General features: G+C 42.9%; 1 protein-coding gene across 2 annotated transcripts in view; it reads right to left on the bottom strand.

The window, feature by feature from the left end:
- Positions 1-17,871, bottom strand: part of ASPH (aspartate beta-hydroxylase) — a 132,013-nt gene that overhangs the window by 4,739 nt on the left and 109,403 nt on the right. For both annotated transcript variants that reach the window (XM_015567421.1, XM_015567422.1), the window contains 3 exons: positions 17,549-17,638; positions 12,958-13,095; positions 1,040-1,175 (listed from right to left, as the gene is read on the bottom strand). In XM_015567421.1, the coding sequence (XP_015422907.1) occupies positions 1,040-1,175; positions 12,958-13,095; positions 17,549-17,638 (364 nt within the window). The remainder of the gene's footprint in view (positions 1-1,039; positions 1,176-12,957; positions 13,096-17,548; positions 17,639-17,871) is intronic.

The raw sequence follows: 17,871 nt of genomic DNA, 5'->3' as shown, positions 1-17,871 counted from the left end.
TTTGCTGCACTTAAAAAAATCATGTTGGCAAAAGCTGACAGTCACTTGAAATCATGTGATCTTTTGAAATCACGGATATTGCCTTGATTTGCTGCACTTAAAAAAATCATGTTGGCAAAAAGCTGACAGTCACTTGAAATCATGTGATCTCTTGAAATCACGGATATTGCCTTGAAAATAAAATATCACTTTAGTTCTCTTTCGTGTAAAGCATTTGGAAAGCATAACTGAGATAAACGACTGTGGTTATTAGTGCTTTAACGTACACCAACTGCTTATCCTTCACTCGATTCATTTCCTGTGTTGACGTTGCGCAACACATGGTGCTATTTAGTCTTCAAAATGGATTTACTTTGTACACGACTACTGAGTTTAACTTGAATTTTCAAGGGAAGTGGAGAGAGATTTAAAGATAAAATTCCACGCTCCTCATTAAGGGTAGAGATTGCTAAGTTAATTCAATGAACACACATATACCGGAGCCCTGTCTGCGTGCCTTCGCCTGAATTCAGCTCAGGGAATCTGAGGTTGAATATGAACCACTTCCTAGTCTTGAAGAGCTCAGGGACCAGTTATTAGTGTCCTGTCACTCCGGTCTGTCCTCATCTCTACCAACTCTTGCCCCTGAGATATCACTTTGGCAAGCGACACTATCTCCATTTGACAGGAGCAAAGAGGCTCAAGGAAGCTCCTCTCCAAGGCATTGAGGAGCACACGGTGGACTCTGCAGATACGCCTACACAGTTGAGGTACACTCTGTAGCTTATCATTTAACAGAAAATATTAGGAAATCAAAATACTATTATTTGTATTTATCGAAATACACACGGGAGTATACACAGGCATGCACACACATACTTACATGCACACACACAAATGTTCACATATAGTTTTAGAAAACTGAATGGAATTTGATAAGCTAGGTTTTCCCGGGCAGTTTCCTGTAAATTGGGGAATCCCGACCCTGGGAAGTGACACCAGCCTAGTGTCCACTTCCGAGGTATCACTAGCTGCGGAGAGTCTGGAAGCCGGGGCTCACCTTGCTGCCACAGCGTAAACTGGCTCCAGTCTCCCTTCTCCCTCAGGTTTTCATCCTCAGGCAGGAAGAGGCCTTTGGCTTTATCCATCACCGCAAGGCCTTCGTCGCGGATCAACTTCCAGTTTCTCTCTAAGGACTAGAGAGAAGATCCTGGTGTTAATGGACTGAAAATATGCCAGGTAGAACACCTTATCAAAATGACTCCCAGCTTTTCGTTGATCTGATTAATCAAGCAATGAAATTTTTCTCACTTCATTTTTCTTTTTTAAAGTTGACTTTTATTTAAAATCTATTTTTATTGATTTCATAAAGGAAGGGAGTGGGAGAAAGAAACATCAATGATGAGAATCACTGATTGGCTGGCTCCTACAAGCCCCACACTGGGGATCAAGCTCACAACCCGGGCATGTGCCCTAACCAGGATTGAACCATGACCTCTTAGTTCATAGGTCAACACTCAACCACTGAGCCATGCTGACCGGGCTAAATTGATTTTTAGACAGAAAGGAAGGGCGGGGGAGGAGAGAGAGAGAGAGAGAGAGAGAGAGAGAGAGAATGAATGAATGAATGAGAACAGAATATCGATCACCCCCTACTGGAGATTCAGCCGTAAACATGGACATGTGCCCTGACATTGAACAGGCAACTTTTCTGTGCACAACACGAAGCCCCACCAACTGAGCCACACCGGCCAGGGAGGCTCACCCATACTCCTCCACCCGTTGGTTGAGGTTGTTTCCACACCTTGGTTACTGTGAATAATGCTGCAATGAACAGGGATACAGATATCTCTTCGATATCCTATATTCCATTTCCTTTGGATGTACACCCAGAAGTGGGATTGCTGGGTCACACGGCTGTTCTATTTTTAATCTGAGGAACCTCCATACTGTTTTTCATAGTAACTGCACCAAACTTACATACTTCTGTTTCTGTGAAACCCACCCATCATCACCCGCTTTGTGCTGGCCACCTACCCATAAATAATTCCAATACTACTTTAATCCCAAGTAGGTAATTCATAAATAGCAAGTCCAAGATTTAATTTCAATACAGACACACTCAAAAGTCCTCACTTGGGCAGGTCCCCAGAGTGAGAGAATATGGTGGTTTTCTCAAGGATGCTAAGATTACAGAAAGGGAAAGAAGAAAAAATGCAGTCCAGATATTTACATCTTCTATAAAACATATCAATCACCAACAGTCCCTGCCGCTACGAGCCTTGTTCAAGTTGCCAGATAAATCTGTTAGATTCATGTTAAACTGTCACACGCGAGAGGAGAATTACCTCGCTAACACACAAAATTACTTTCCAAATGAGTGTTTTGGCACCTTCCCCTCCTCTCTCCTGGTATTTTAGAAGTTTCTCTCACTTCTTTTGAAAGCACATTTTAGAGGCATCTTTGAAAAGAGCTGATCTTTTGTTACTGAAATAGGGCACAGAGCCCTAGGGAAAACTGTTAAAGTAACTGCATCACTAAATAAAATTTTTGAAATGTTACTGAGGAGCAAGCTGCTTTTGTATGTGGCATGTCATTCCTGCCCCCTCTCACCTCCTCTCCGTGTCTCCAGGGAAGTGCTGCTGAGGTCCTTTTCCAGGAGCAGTAATGATTTTTTAAAAACATGATTTTGTATCCCCTTGTGACACGTAGCACACCTGGACCACCTGCGCTGCGAGGCCACGGACCTGCTCTGTAGGAATCAGGCACCGCACAGGTTTCTGATTTCCAGAATAAAATAGCCACTCATCACTTCTTTTAGGTTCAGTACTGTGTCAGACAATTTTACAACGGGAAGGGTCCTCGTTAATCTAGTGAACACTTTTCCCTTCAGGGATGAAGGAATAACTCTTGGTGCTGACATCTCACAGTCCAGAGGCCAGAAACCGTCTGCCACCTCCACGCCCCTCGGCTGTTCCTACGGCACCCGTGGGAGGGGAGAGGCGAGGCTGTAGTGGCCCTGGGGACCCTGCTCCCCTCTGGGCACAAGGGTGACTGATGGCTCCCGCCAGGTCCTCTGCAGTGGGTCACTGGCACCTGTGAGGCGCAGGTGCTGGTGCGGGGGTCCTTGGGGAACAGAGCGCTCCCCACAGGACACTGGGCAGACGAAGGGGGGTCACATTCCTGACAGCTGGGGAAAACCAGGCTAACCAAACACACACACCTAGTAAACCTGAGGAAACAACGAACAACATAAAGATAACAACAGTCATGATCTCTTACGTGGTCAATGTAAACATTTTTTCTACCAAAGTAATAACTACACTATGGCGGTCATTTCCAGCCAGTGCACCACAAGAATTTCTAGACACGCAATGCCTGACTAGTCAGTCAGGGGTGCTGGGCAGACCAAGGGGGTCTCATCATGGGCATTAGGGAGAAATCTGGGATGGGACCTGGTAATGTTATTTTTCAGCACAAACCAAGAAACTACATTGTGTATAATTCACATAGTTATAGGGAATTGTGTGTGTGTGTGTGTGTGTGTGTGTGAGAGAGAGTGTGTGTGAGAGAGAGAAAGAGAGAGAGAGAGAGAGAGAGAGAGAGAGAGAGAGAGAGAGAGAGAGGAGGATACACATTTTCTCTATAGCAATATTATTCAGTTTTCTGAGATGGCAAAAAATTCCATTTTTTAGGAAATTCCATCAGGAACTTGAAAGATGCCTACATTGTTAAAGGACTCATATGAAATATTACTTCCTTGACCCTAAATTTATCCATTTCATGAAACTGAAGAGAGAGACGTGGAAAGGGTTGGCGTTTGAGTTGGTGGCCCAGAAAACAATAGCTTCTAATTCACATTTCTTCTTGTGACTACACAGACTTCAGAAAGCAGTTGATTGCTTTTACAGTGCCACATGGCTCCATAAACCCATCATCAGCACTTGCCTGTTGAGTTAAACCTCAGCTGTATTTGGCACTGTAGTCACCCCACAAATGGATTTCCTAGTTTCAAGCCTCATTAGTCCCACAATACACTCCTGCTCTCTTTAATCCAAACCCTCCATCCAGTTCAGGGCACTTGGCCGATATTCTGTTCATCCCTCTTGAATGGTACATGTTTCTCTTTTACACCAAATTAGATTAACTCCTGCCCGGCCAGTGTGGCTCAGTGATTGAGCATCAACCTCTGACACAGGAGGTCACAGTCGATGCCTTATAAGGGCAGGTTGCGAGCTCGATCCCCAACAGGTGGCATGCAGGAGGTAGCCGATCAATGATTCTCTCTCATTACTGATGTTTCTGTCTCTCTCCCTCTCCCTGCCTCTCTAAAAATCAATAAAACATTTTAAAAAATTAGATTAAGTCCTAATTTTTAAAACCTTCTCCCAAAACTGACTTCATGCAGAAAGTCTTTAGAGAAGCACACTAAACCCACACTAATTCTTATTTAACTACTAGAGGCCTGTGCAAGAAATTTGTGCACTTGGGGGTGGGGGTCCCTCAGCCCAGCCTGTGCTCTCTTGCAGTCCGGGAGCCCTTGGGGTATGTCTGACTGATGACTTAGGTCCCACAGGGAGCAGGTCTAAACCATCAGTTGGACATCCTTAGCACTGCCGCGGAGGTGGGAGAGGCTCCTGCCACCATCACTGCGCTCGCCAGCCATGAGCCCGGCTTGGGCTTCTGGCTGAGTGGCACTCCCGCTGTGGGAGCACACTGACCACATGGGGGCAGCTCCTGCATTGAGCATCTGCCCCCTGGTTGTCAGTGCGCATCATAGCAACCGGTCGTTCGGTCGATTTGCATATTAGCCTTTTCTTATATAGGATTTATTTTACTATTTTCATTGGATTAAAAAATACACTTCCTTTTAGTGCTTACAGCTCTTTTTAAATTTGTCTAGTAGGTTTTCTGGTTCTCACCAGGAGCCGCGCCCCCCCACCCCCCGCACCACAACGAAGAAAAATACACATTTTTTAAAAGTCAAATACTACCATAGGTCTTATAATAGAGGTAGCAGTCTCTTACTCAACTCTTCCCCAGGCCTGAGTTCAATCCCAGCTATTTCCTGCAGCAACTTAACAATACGATGTCTTCTTTCCCCTCGTCTTCATCGTGCAATACAGTTAAATCCACACATCGTTCATACATCTGGGTAAATTCACATTCAGGTTTTATAATATTTTGACAATGAGGTATCAGTCACACTTGAGTTGTAATGATTACACTTCATTTCACATGTCCCTTTTCCCTGGCTTAATTTTCTAATGCACTTAGCATCTTTCTTCCTTACAGCAATGAAGGAGTGTGAGAAAAATCTCAAAACTATTCTCCCCTTTGCCAAAAACATCATATAAGCTATTATTTTTCTTTCTCTCTCTCTCTCTCTCCCCCCCCTTTTTTTTTTCTGCAGAGAACCCGCCAGTAGCCATCTGCCTTGCTTTCCTCTGAACAGGCTGCTGTCTGGGCTTGCTGGACAACTGTCCTTGGCTTCCGCCTGGTATCGGGCTCCCTAATGAGTGAATTCTAGTCATTCCTGAGAAAGAACACACCACAGATAAAACTGAATTTCTGAACATTTCTGAAGCTATTCATATACTTGATTGAAGGCCTGGCCATGTGCAGAATTCTAGGCAGTAAATAACTTCCTTTTAGAATTTTGCAAGCACTGCTCCATTGCATTATAACTTTTAGTATAGTGTAGTGTTTGGAGGTGTAAAATTTAGAGCCAGACAGCCTGGATGTGAAATCTGACTCTGCCACGTAATTAGCTGTGTGATATTGGGCAAGTTACTTAACCACTCTGTGCCTTAGGTTCCTCATTTATAAAGAGGGTAAAATGCTACTACTTCCCTTAAGAGTCTCCAAGAAGATTAATGTGCTTAAAAGTACGTGTGTTGTATGTAAGTATAGCTATGATGATGATGATGAAGATTTTAAGATCTTTTTATTTCTGGTTTCCTGAAATTCTATGGCAACATGCCTTAATGTAAATGCTAGAAACTCAGCAGTCCCTTCAATATGGGAATTCATCTAACTGAGCTTTAACTATTTTCTCCTATAGAGGAAAACAGGACCATTCAGAGAGACATTTTTGCTGAGGCAGGTAGTAAACGTTGCAGATTGCTAAGTAAGGGGAGTTGCTAAGGAAAATCACTACTGAATGGAATGAGTTTGCCAGGGTTGCCAGAACAACATTCCACAGCCTGGGTGACTTCAACCACAGGCGGTTAGAGTCTCTCAGTTCTGGAGGCCGCAAGTCCAAGTTGGATGGGTTGGCAGGTTTGGTTTCTTTTGAGCCCTCTCCCTGACTTGTAGATGGCCATCTTCTTACTATGTCCTCACATGGTCTTTCCTTGTGTGCTCACACACCCTTCTGTGTCAAAATTTCCTTTTCTTAGGAGGACACTAGTCATACATATTGCATTAGGGCCCACCCTAACAGCCTCGTTTTAACTTAAGCACCTCTGCAAAGGCCCTATCTCCAATGCAGTCACATTCTGAGGTACTGGGTGGGGTGGGGGGGGCTAAGGCTTCAACGTATGAATTTGGGGGGCGGCGGGGGGACACAGCCTATAGCACTAATGCAGATTCAGGTTAGAACTAGTTCCAGCTAAGAAAGCAAACAGCAGATGGAGGGGATCGGAGATAAATTCACATCAACACGGGAATCAGTAAGAAGAATTTTACAGGAACAACATAAAATATAGGCATGGAAAAAGGCAGAAAAGGCTATGCTTTTAACATGTGGGCAAAACATAATACAGGAACTCTTAAAACTCAGGTTAACACACACAGGATTGGGCAAGTAACCGTGTGATTAGCTGCTAAGAAAACACTGATACTGGCATTTGAAAAGTCCCAGAGATGTATGTACTTCGAAAGGTTCTGACTCTAAATTAAGAAAAGACACGCGGCACAGTTTAGGCATTAAATTGGAGTTAGAAGGAATTGATAACAATGGCGCTTTAGGAGAATGTATACCACATTTTACTTAATTGTCTGAGAACCTGCTTGTTATAGTTAATTATTTTAGGAATTTATCTGATTTCTTTTAAAGATAAAATCAGCTTACTTAAATCTTAGCCAAAGCATGCCTGTACTTTAACAGGGTGAAGATCAGACAGGGGAGCAGTATATTCTCCTTATAAAGAAACCGGGGGTGGGCATCCCCCGAGTGCTGAGCTGAAGGTAGGAAATCAGAGCAAATACAATAGTGAGTCTAATGCCCACACAGCAAATTCTCTTTGCAATAAGTTTAATAAAACCTCCTGGGAAATTAGTGGCATTAATGCAGCAATCTCTTTCTGGCCCTAATGCATTTTAATCAGATTTCCTGTTTTCCACGTTGATAAAGGAAAACATCTGACATTTATTATTGTGGAAATAAAGACCAACCAAGTGGAAAAGCACAGGCTATTTATTCAGGGCTTGCTAGGGCAAGGGAGTCAGCCGCCCTCACTGGTGCTCTGGCTGAGAAGCAGGAACGCCATAGAGCAGTGGTTCTCAACCTTCTGGCCCTTTAAATACAGTTCCTCATGTTGTGACCCAACCATAAAATTATTTTCGTTGCTACTTCATAACTGTAATGTTATGAATCGTAATGTAAATATCTGATCTGCAGGATGGTCTTAGGTGACCCCTGTGAAAGGGTCGTTCGACCGCCAAAGGGGTTGCGACCCACAGGTTGAGAACCGCTGCCATAGAGCGAAGCGCCCAAGGTACCTGATCTGGAGGCTGGAGGCAGGGGCAGCTGTGAGCGGGCTCACTAGAAGCAGCATCCTATGTGACGGGAGGGTGTATGGCTGTCTCTGGCTCGTCTTATGTTGGAAGCAGGGCCAAGCATCAGGGAAGCTGTCAGTTACTAATCATTTAGCCCATTTGGGCCAAATACACACAAGTTATTGTTTAGCTTCCCGGATTGTCACCAGAGAGCAATGTGGCTTCCTGACACACAGTGAGCTGGCTTCCTGGGGTATTGCTTGTAGATAAGGGGCTGGCTTCTCGGGCTGTTCAGTGCAGGGTGTAGGTCAAGGTTCTATTTTTACGTATAGTCTGGACATGGTCTGTTTGTCTAGTTAGTCTCTCATTATCCTTTCTGAAGGGAAAAGATAACTCAAGGCACCCAGCACGGGGGCAAGACGAGAATCTGGAGAACTGAATTTTAATTTTTCTAGAAAGCGGGAGAAGCAGGGTTTCTTTTTCTAGGATACAGGAGGAAAGACAGTCCAGGTTGCCAGGAGAAACGTGTCTGGGATGCAGACAGCAAAGGAGACCCGCAGTCCTCAGACTGTAGCCCAGACTGGCAGGGACAATGGCCAACAATGTCAGTCGAAAAAAGGTAAGAGGAGAGACCAAGGTGTCTTCGTGGCTCTACCTACTGTGACTAGTGTGCTGAGCTATGTCCTGAGGGAGCCACAGCTAGGAGCAAACCCCACAAAGCTAAGGGGCTAAGAGTCTGCTGGGGAAGCTTTCTGTGCCTACGCAAAATATATCACCTAATAAACAGATAAGCAGATGACCTATAATGTGTATGTGACACCATTGTAATCAGCTAGCTATTAATAATAGGAAAGGAGCGAGGGGAAGGCAGACATTATAAGCATGGCCATTTGGGCAGCTTCACCAGGAAGCTGCAACTTTTCACTTCCAAAGGAACCTCCAGTCCATTCCCTGCAAAGCACTGGGGATGCAGCAAAAGGGAGACAGATGCATGTTCAGTAAAGTCAGGATGACATAGGTAGGATGCCTGTCAGTCAAACCTGGGAACAGAGACCACTGGCCAGAAGGGCAGGGCCACTACAAGCCCATGAAAATTTGGAAACACATAATCCCTGAGACAAAGGAGTTTTCTCCCTCTTGGCTCCCTTGTTTTGCACTTGCCCCTGTTCCCTCCATGGCCATGTGGACCCCCCACACGATGGTCTAATGGACTGCAGCTGGGAATTCAAAAGCAGCCAGCCTGATGCTGGATTGGACTCTGCTCCAACATGGGATGGAAACTCTGGACACTGGCTTTGATTTTGGCCCTGATGAAGGCACACTGGGACTTGTTCTTTGGTGGGACAAAGGAGAATGGGACCTTGGAAACCCAGGGGATTCATTCCACAGAAATCAAACTTTCTACAGTATGTCATCCTCCCGGAGGGGCCCCCAGAAATTCTTATTCTAGCAGTACCCCAAGACCCCACTTTCACCGATAACATACATGTATGAGTATTGTTAAGACATCAATCTATGTGTATGTGCAGTAAGCCATAGATCATGACCTACTCAATCAAACATTTGTACCAACAGTAAGCCATAGATCATGACCTACTCAAACAAACATTTGGAACTGCAAATGCAGTACCAACCTACGGGTACAGTTTGCAATTGTCCTAAAGTATCAAACACTGTACTGTGAGTTCCCAAAGAAAGCCACAAATAAAGCCAATTTTTAGCATCTTTTTTTTTTTCATATTCACAAACACTGAAAACCGACCAATTTCACTTTGAGAAAGAAAACAGCCTTTTAGTTTGAAATAATTCAAAGAATAGAAAACATTTTATCCTTTTGCTATTGCTATAATTGGCATCACATGCAGTCGTGTCCTATAACCTTAGCAGTGTTCACATTCCAACACACACAGGAATACCCTGGATGGTGGGTTTTTATTGTATTTTGTTTTGGTTTTGAATCTTACCAAAAGCGCAAAGGAAAGTAAAAACAGAGGTCATTATTTGGTACTTAAAGATAAAAGAAACGGAGGCTTCGCTTTGCTGGGTGAAATGACTTGCGCAAGGTGTCAGAGCTGAGAACAAAAGGAACCTGCTTCTAATTGTAGAACCCCTTTAAAAAGTCCTCCTTTTCAAAAGGGGGCCTACAACCAGCAGGTTCCCCAAGTTCTCTGAACTCCCCTGGTGATATTGTCATTTTCAGTAAAAAATACCATTGGTTTCCAAAAAGCTTAAAGTTTGAATTACAAAAATAGGATTAAGCTATTAGCTGATCTTGAGGCACTGTTTTCAGCACTTCCTCAGACTTAAAACTTTTCTATAAAATCACGAATCCTCTTATTTTACAGCTTAATTGCACTGTAAATCTGACATTTTTACTTCTTTCTCAATCCAGTTCATCTCAGTGAAAACATTCAAATATTTAATCACACCGCTAGAAATGTTGAACCACTAATGTTATTATTACTGTATGTCTTCCTTTTCTTCTTTGTCCAGGTGACGTTAGATCTCATACACAATAGATCTCTTAATAAACACTCCAGTCTGAAGGCAAATGACAAAGAGCCTTAGCATTCTAATCAATCATTCTTAAGTACTGTGTCACACCATCGGCAAAATATTACCGTGCCCACCTCTACCTGAAATAAAACTACAATATGAGGAAAGGAAAACTTATCTGTTTATATCTGAGCGGCTGTTCGGAAACACCCAAACACTCAGAGGATTCGAGGGTGTTCTTGTTCCCCAGGGATGAATGGAGGACAGAGTTAGATAGCAGGAAAAACAAACACAAAAGGGATGTTTTAAATAATGGCCTCCCGTTGCTCTTGGCTGTTGGTTTTCCATGTTCCTCCTATGCATGCATGTTTACATCTAAATTCACCTCCGAATAAGGCGGATCAAAGAATAATCTCAAAAAAAGGAAGAGCAGCTTTCTTAAGGTATGATGGCTTTTTTCCCCACTAGAAGAGATTTCTTTTCTCTTTATATCCTAGCAAAGACTTTAATCCATTTTTGTTTCAATTTCTATGTTAAATATCCCCAAGGCACTTAGGGCTCTGATATTTGTGATTTGGACAACCACCTACTAAATTTTAACGAGCACATACTTAAAAGAAAAAACTCCAGTGGAATATTTTTCTCAATCTTTTTCATTGAGTTGCATAGTCCCACCCCAAATGGCAAAGTACACAATAAAGGGCAACTATGACATTCAACAAAAGGGGAAAACAAATGATGACTTTTACTAACATTGTCTCATGCCTTCATGCCTTCAAGAAAATGGCCCTCTACATCTCCTGGAATGAGGATAATTTAAATGAAAATGTACCATCCATGGCAGTTAATTGTCACAGAAAAACCTGAATGTGGGTGATAATCCTAAAAGGATTTTGACTAAGTATGGTGGCTACCAGATTTAGAAGGTTTCCACTTTAAGATGTTAATGCCCGGATGAGGATCCACGTTTGGATCTGAGAGCACACCTAGGTCAGCGAGGGCACTGAACACTAGGTCACCTTCCCAGCATCCATTGTGCCTCTTTCTCCTTCCTCACAGGACCCTGATTTAGTCCTGATATCCACTCTCCTGCAGATAATCCACTGAATTTAGAGGAATATGCCCTTTTCCCTGCTCCAGGGGTTGACCTGTTGTTTTAAGAAAAATCTCATAGCCCCTTGCCAATAACTCATCCAGAGCGGAAATGTGACTTCAGTTGACTCAATCAGACAGAAGGGAAAGCCTTTTGCTCCCTGCTGGAAGGAGAGGGACAACAGTCTTTTTCCTGCTGGAAACTTGTTCCCTCAGCCTGTTGCCAGCTACTTGGTTTCTCAGACTCCCTTGTAACTGTGAGTGCCCATGTGACATGGTTATGAACAACAGAACAGTCTGCTTAGAGCAGCGGTTCTCAACCTGTGGGTCCGCGACCCCTTTGGGAGTTGAACGACCCTTTCACAGGGGTCGCCTAAGACCATCAGAAAACACATATATAATTACATATTGGTTTTGTGATGAATCACTATGCTTTAATTATGTTCAATTTGTAACAATGAAAAGATATCCTGCATATCAGATATTTACATTACGATTCATAACAGGAGCAAAATTACAGTTATGAAGTAGCAACGAAAATACTTTTATGGTTGGGGGTCACCACAACATGAGGGACCGGATTAAAGGGTCGCAGCATTAGGAAGGTTGAGAACCACTGGCTTAGAGGTTTCTAGAAGGCCATATAGGGCTGGTATGGTGCTGAACAATGTTAAGAAGCCCCCAAATCCTTTCCAACTCTCCCCAGTCGCCCCATTCTAGTTGCTGCTGGCAGCCATCGGAAGAAAGCTGGCACTAGGACGAAGCTGACCGCGGGGGAGGCACACAGACAGGAGAACCTTCCCCAATTACACAGCCCCCAGGTCTGCCCCACCGCAGGCCTCCTTCTCAGGAGCCAATCAAATTCCTCCTGGTGTTAAGCCAGGGTCACGCTGCACTTCTGTTACCTGAACTTGAAAGCATCTTAAAAGCTACAGTAGAGAAATAAACTCACAAAGAGACCAAGAGAAAAAGATTTGCTGGGAGAGGGAGAACCAAAAGAGCTCAGTGTGATATTATCTGAGAGAGGATGGGATTTTCCAAAGAATCACCGGCAATGCTAAATAAAGGTAGCATATACTTGTATCAGGGACGCTATTTTCCCTAGACTGTTTCTGCTTTGGGAATAGAACAACGTTACAGCAATCTGCATTCACTGTCGCCACACCGTGCTGTTCTGATTAATAAGATATCCACAGGCTAACTGACGGCAACTGACTTTACACTGGTTTAGGATGATTGCTATGGATCACAATTAGTTTATGATGATTATAAAGTGTGTTTTTACAGTGAAATACAGAATAAACATGGGCAGGTAAGACTTACCCAATGTAAGTACATTGAGAGCACATTGCAACCTTTCTTTTCCCCAAGTAGACCACATTAATCACTAAAGTCTTACAGACACATTTTATTCAAGATGTTCTCGAAAACAAAAACTGGAAAAATGTAAAACATTTCTCTAAAGATTGCTCAATCATTTTTATGAGTATGAGGGAGTACTGAAGCCAAAGTGTGTGAGAACTGCTCTTTAAGAAAAATTTCTTTCCTCACCATCTCAACTGAACTTTTGGCTAATGCCACTGGATATAAACTCTCTCTCTGCCCTGACTTTCTTTTCCACAGAAGCACCCTGAGTGTGAGTAGGAAACAGTCTGAGTTAACACTCACCTTCACCAGCTCAGTGTAGCCTGTTTCTTTTGGGGTCCACCACGGCTGGGCTTTCAGTCCGTTCACGTTGTAGAGCGAGCGCTGCCAAACGGATGCAAAATGGCCCCTCTTGTGCCCAAGCTCATACCACTTATACGCCTGAAAGAACAGAAAAATGAACTGCAAACGAGGCATTTTTATTAATTTTAAAATTAAAGTCACTAATAATCAAGCATTATTTCGCAACATTTAAATAAAGAGCTTGCTGGTCAGGTGTGCCCAAACCTGTTACACTGGTGAAAACTGTTATTGTATTGGGTCCCTGGTTATGACCCATTATGATAAGTGAATGTGTGATTTTATTTCCAGCCTGAGGCTGTGTGGTCTTTTAACACAGGATTCATGTTGCATGCACTCTGGTCTCTCTCAGTGTTCAGTAGAGTCGAGGACTTACTTGTTGAGTAATAAACAATTTTAGACACTGACGTAGACTATATAGTCTAGCTTTTATTTCTTAAATTCTGTTTTTGCGTTTCCTTTTAAAAGAATTGTGGTTTTGCTAATTTCTTCAAAGATATCTGCATTTATTGAATTAGAATTCTAAAATCAAGAGTTCCTCTTTTCACATGTATTTTCTTTCTGTGTCCGCATTTAGGAAGGCCACCCAAGGAAACAGTGTAAATCCTCCTCCATTAAATTAAGTAGACAAGCCAGGCTGGTGTGGTTCAGTGTTTGAGCGTTGAGCTATGAACCAGGGGGTTACAATTTGATTCTCAGTCAGGGCACATGCCCAGGTTGTGGGCTCCATCCCCAGGGTAGGGCGTGCAGGAGGCAGCCGATCAATGATTCTCTCTCATCATTGATGTTTCTCTCTCTCTCTCTCTTTCTCTCTCTCCCTCTCTGAAATCAATAAAAAAATATTAAAAAAATAAAAAGAGACTTTTTAAAAAAAATTAAGTAGATAAAAGGAAATCGTATTCTGAGTTGGCATTAATATAGTGATAGCCCATATTAGATTTTTTTTAAAGGGGGGTTTTGTTCCTTTTTTCCCCCCTGCCATAAGGATAACATCTGTGGCCTGAGGCTAGCTGTAACATGATATGACTGGCCCCCAAGAAGACCAGCCCTTCAGGGACAGCTGGCTGCGGACTGCGCTGCTCCATCTGTCTCCCTCAGATGATGCCCGGCCATATGCCCTCCGGGAGGCCCTCCCCACAGGTGTCCCCCAGGCGCACACTCCACTGTCCTCAGGGCAGAGGACAAACTAGTGATCTATCAATAGTAACCCCTCCATACTGTAAATCTGATCTAATGATTACTTGTAAAGAGTAATTTTAAATACACATTTTAATCAATTAAACACCACCTTTTAATACCAAGCAGATAAAAAGATGTTCCTAAAACTCCAGATATACTTTAAATGTAAACTATAGTGACTTTTACGTCTTAAAATTCATACTTGGAAAATTCTCTCGTTAGAAAAATCAAGTGTGATAGCAGTACCACTTCATATATTCAGTCACTCTTTTCAGTTTACTTGCTTTTACGTGTGATCAGCAGTTGATCTTTCTAAGAACTGCAAATATCTACAATTTATAAATGGTGACACTGAGGTTTAAAAAGGCTACAATCTTGAACTATAACCCACAGCGCCTGACAATTTGCTCCACAACTACTTTTCAATCATATTTTCAATGAAGGTAAAATCATCTTCAATTACATAGAGGACCCAATGAATTTAGCCAGAGGAAAAACACACACACACACACACACACACACACACACACATCTAAACTACTTTTCAATGAGAATTTGCAAAAAAATTAAGTTAGGATCCTTTGAAATTTTCCTCTTTATTGTTTCCCTTTTATACTTCTTACCAAGAATTCTGAAATAGAGTAGCTGGGGGACACCTTCTTAATAAATGCGTTTTTTATACTTCAAATTATTGCCAGGTATGGTTACACACACACACACACGACACAGAAATTACATGTCCAATGATTCCAACTGAGAAAACCCCAGGCCACACCTAGGGAACAGGTTATGTCATACATGGCCCCGGCCAGGGTCCGCTATGCCTAGGGCTTGGTGCGCAGTGGGGCCTGGAGACACACTTGTGGTGCAAACAGTTGGCTGCAGCCTGCCTGTGGAGGACCGTGAATGTCTTCTCTTGGAAATAGAACTGATTTTTATTTTGCAACAGGGGGTATTGGACAATGAAAGTTAAGTCTAAAGCAAGAAGCAGTAGTCAGGTTTTTACAGCCATCGCTACATGGAAGGTGACAACAGACAACACAGACTGAGCAAGAGGGAAGGTGACACAGGCGGCAAAGACACTGGGAAGCTAACTCTCAGATCCTGGACTGTCTATACGGGAGGCCTCTTGGAGGAGGGAGGAGCTAGAGCTGATTTTAGTCCAGATCCCGGGAAGTCGGCAATGTCATCAAATGAGAGATGGAACCCAGGAAGGCAAAGGGGTTAGAGGAAGAAGATAAGAGAGTCGTCTTCGTGACATTGTGTGGTGGCATTAAGCAAGCAACAGACATACAAATCGGACTTTGAGTGGGAGAGGAGAGCTGGAATTTGGGAGTAATGAAAATGCTGGGAACAGCCAAAACCGGTTTGGCTCGCTGGATAGAGCGTTGGCCTGAAGACTGAAGGGTCCCAGGTTCGATTCCGGTCAAGGGCATATACCTTGGTTGCAGGCACATCCCCAGTGGGAGGTGTACAGGAGGCAGCTGGTCGATGTTTCTCTCTCATTGATGTTTCTAACTCTCTATCTCTCTCCCTTCCTCTTTGTAAAAAATCAATAAAAATATATTTAAAAAAAAGAAAAAGAAAAAGAAAATGCTGGGAACAGCTGAGTGTGAACTGCTGAGACGGTTATGGTCTGTCTTCCTCCCACGCCTGTCCATACGGAACACACCGTTAGGAAAACCTTCCTCAAAAGCAACCTTAATTAGGTCCTGCAGCACTGGGCTGCGGGGCTGCTTCTCTCGCGGGGCCTGGAGCCGAGCTCTAAGCAGAGAACATGAAGATGGCCGCTTGCTGATGGGCAAACTCAGAGCATGACAGTCAGTTCACAGATTCCATACCTAACATCAAGGATATACTACATGGGGCTGTGCCCGGACGGTGTGGCTGAGTGGTTGAGCGTCGACCTATGAACCAGGAGGTCATGGTTCAATTCCTGGTCAGGGCACATGTCCCGATTGCAGGCTCCATCCTCAGTGTGGGGCATGCAGGAAGCAGCCAATTAATAATTCTCACTCATCATTGGTGTTTTTCTCTCTCTCCCCCTCTCCCTTCCTCTCTGAAATTAATCAATAAATAGTTTTTTTTTTTTTAAAAAAGAATATACTAACATGGGGTTTCTACATTCCACTTGTTTTCATTCCACTGTAAGGATGAGTCCTTGTGAACTTTTAAAATTCAAGAACTGTGCTGTTCTGTGCATATTAATTATAAGTAAGTGGATAGAACAACAGTCTCCTAGGTTCAAATCCCAAGCCCCTAACAAGTGTTCAGCCCTTGAAGTAAGGGCTGTTTTCATCTAAGATGTGAGAAGAAGCCACAGACTTCTTTGATCTATCTGTCTTTGCCCTGGACCCTGAGATGTTAAAAGATAAATTAATCAGTGAGAATAATTTGTCAATCATGGTGGACTGATTGGGAGAGTTTTGGGCATTTATACATCATGACTAATGATCTAATGTTATCAGTTTTTAAAACATACATTTTATTGATTTTTTAACAGCGAGGAAGGGAGAGGGATAGAGAGCTAGAAACATAGATGGGAGAGAAACATCGATCAGCTGCCTCCCACACACCTTCCACTGGGGACGAGCCCGCAACCGAGGTACATGCCCTTGACCGGAATCGAACCCGGGACCCTTGAGTCCACAGGCCGACTCCCTATCCACTGAGCCAAACCGGTTAGGGCAATCTAATGTTATTTTTAAAGAAGCTGACATTGTACCCAGAAAATGTTTAACAGCCACAAAGAAAATATGTAACCTGTTTTAGTTACTACGTTTTCTGAGTCAGTACCTGTTATTAGTATTCCTACAGGTATTCATCTTAAACTTGGTATTAAATATTTCACAGGGTAATTTACACAATTAACCATGGGGTTCAGGGAGCTTAGGTATCAGTTGAATAAAGACTTCATTCTAAAATAACCACTTTTTAAGTTCCCAAATAAAAGTAAATCTAAGCAAACTGTTAAATATTTTTAAATATTTAAACAATTTCAAAGATATCTATTTCACATTTAAAAAATATTTTTCAAGGCAATGTCTACCATTCTATACATACACACAGACACATAGGCACGCACGCACACGCACACGCACACACACACACACACACACACACTCCTATTTAGAGACTGCTCTTATGATTATTCACTCAGATACTTTCTTGAAAGAAACTACAGAAGCCAAATCCCAAAAATTCTTTATAGAATTAAATAAGAGTTGTTGGGTTGTTTCAAAAAAAACTTAAATCATCACCTTCAAAAAATCATGTTAAAAAAATAACTTTCTCTTAGAAATAATTTACCCCTGCTCTATCCTCTTTTAGAACAAAAACATCATAAACACATTACCTCTTTGTTTCCAACCCTCTGCATGGCATCCCCCAGGTGAAAATAAAATCGTCCATCATCAGTGCCAGGATCCCCAGATTCTATTCCTTCCTGTAGAAAGGTAGTGTTAGCATTTATGAAAGAATACCACAGTCAATTTATTGATTTACTTAATCTTTTTTTAAAATATATTTTATTGATTTTTTACAGAGAGGAAGGGAGAGAGACAGAAAGTTAGAAACATTAATGAGAGAGAAACATCGATCAGCTGCCTCCCACACATCCCTCACTGGGGATGTGCCCGCAACCAAGGCACATGCCCCTGACCGGAATCGAACCTGGGA

Source organism: Myotis davidii, unplaced genomic scaffold (assembly GCF_000327345.1).
Source record: "Myotis davidii unplaced genomic scaffold, ASM32734v1 scaffold1, whole genome shotgun sequence".
Classification (NCBI taxonomy): Eukaryota; Metazoa; Chordata; class Mammalia; order Chiroptera; family Vespertilionidae; genus Myotis; species Myotis davidii.
This window is presented reverse-complemented; position numbering and strand designations above follow the sequence as displayed.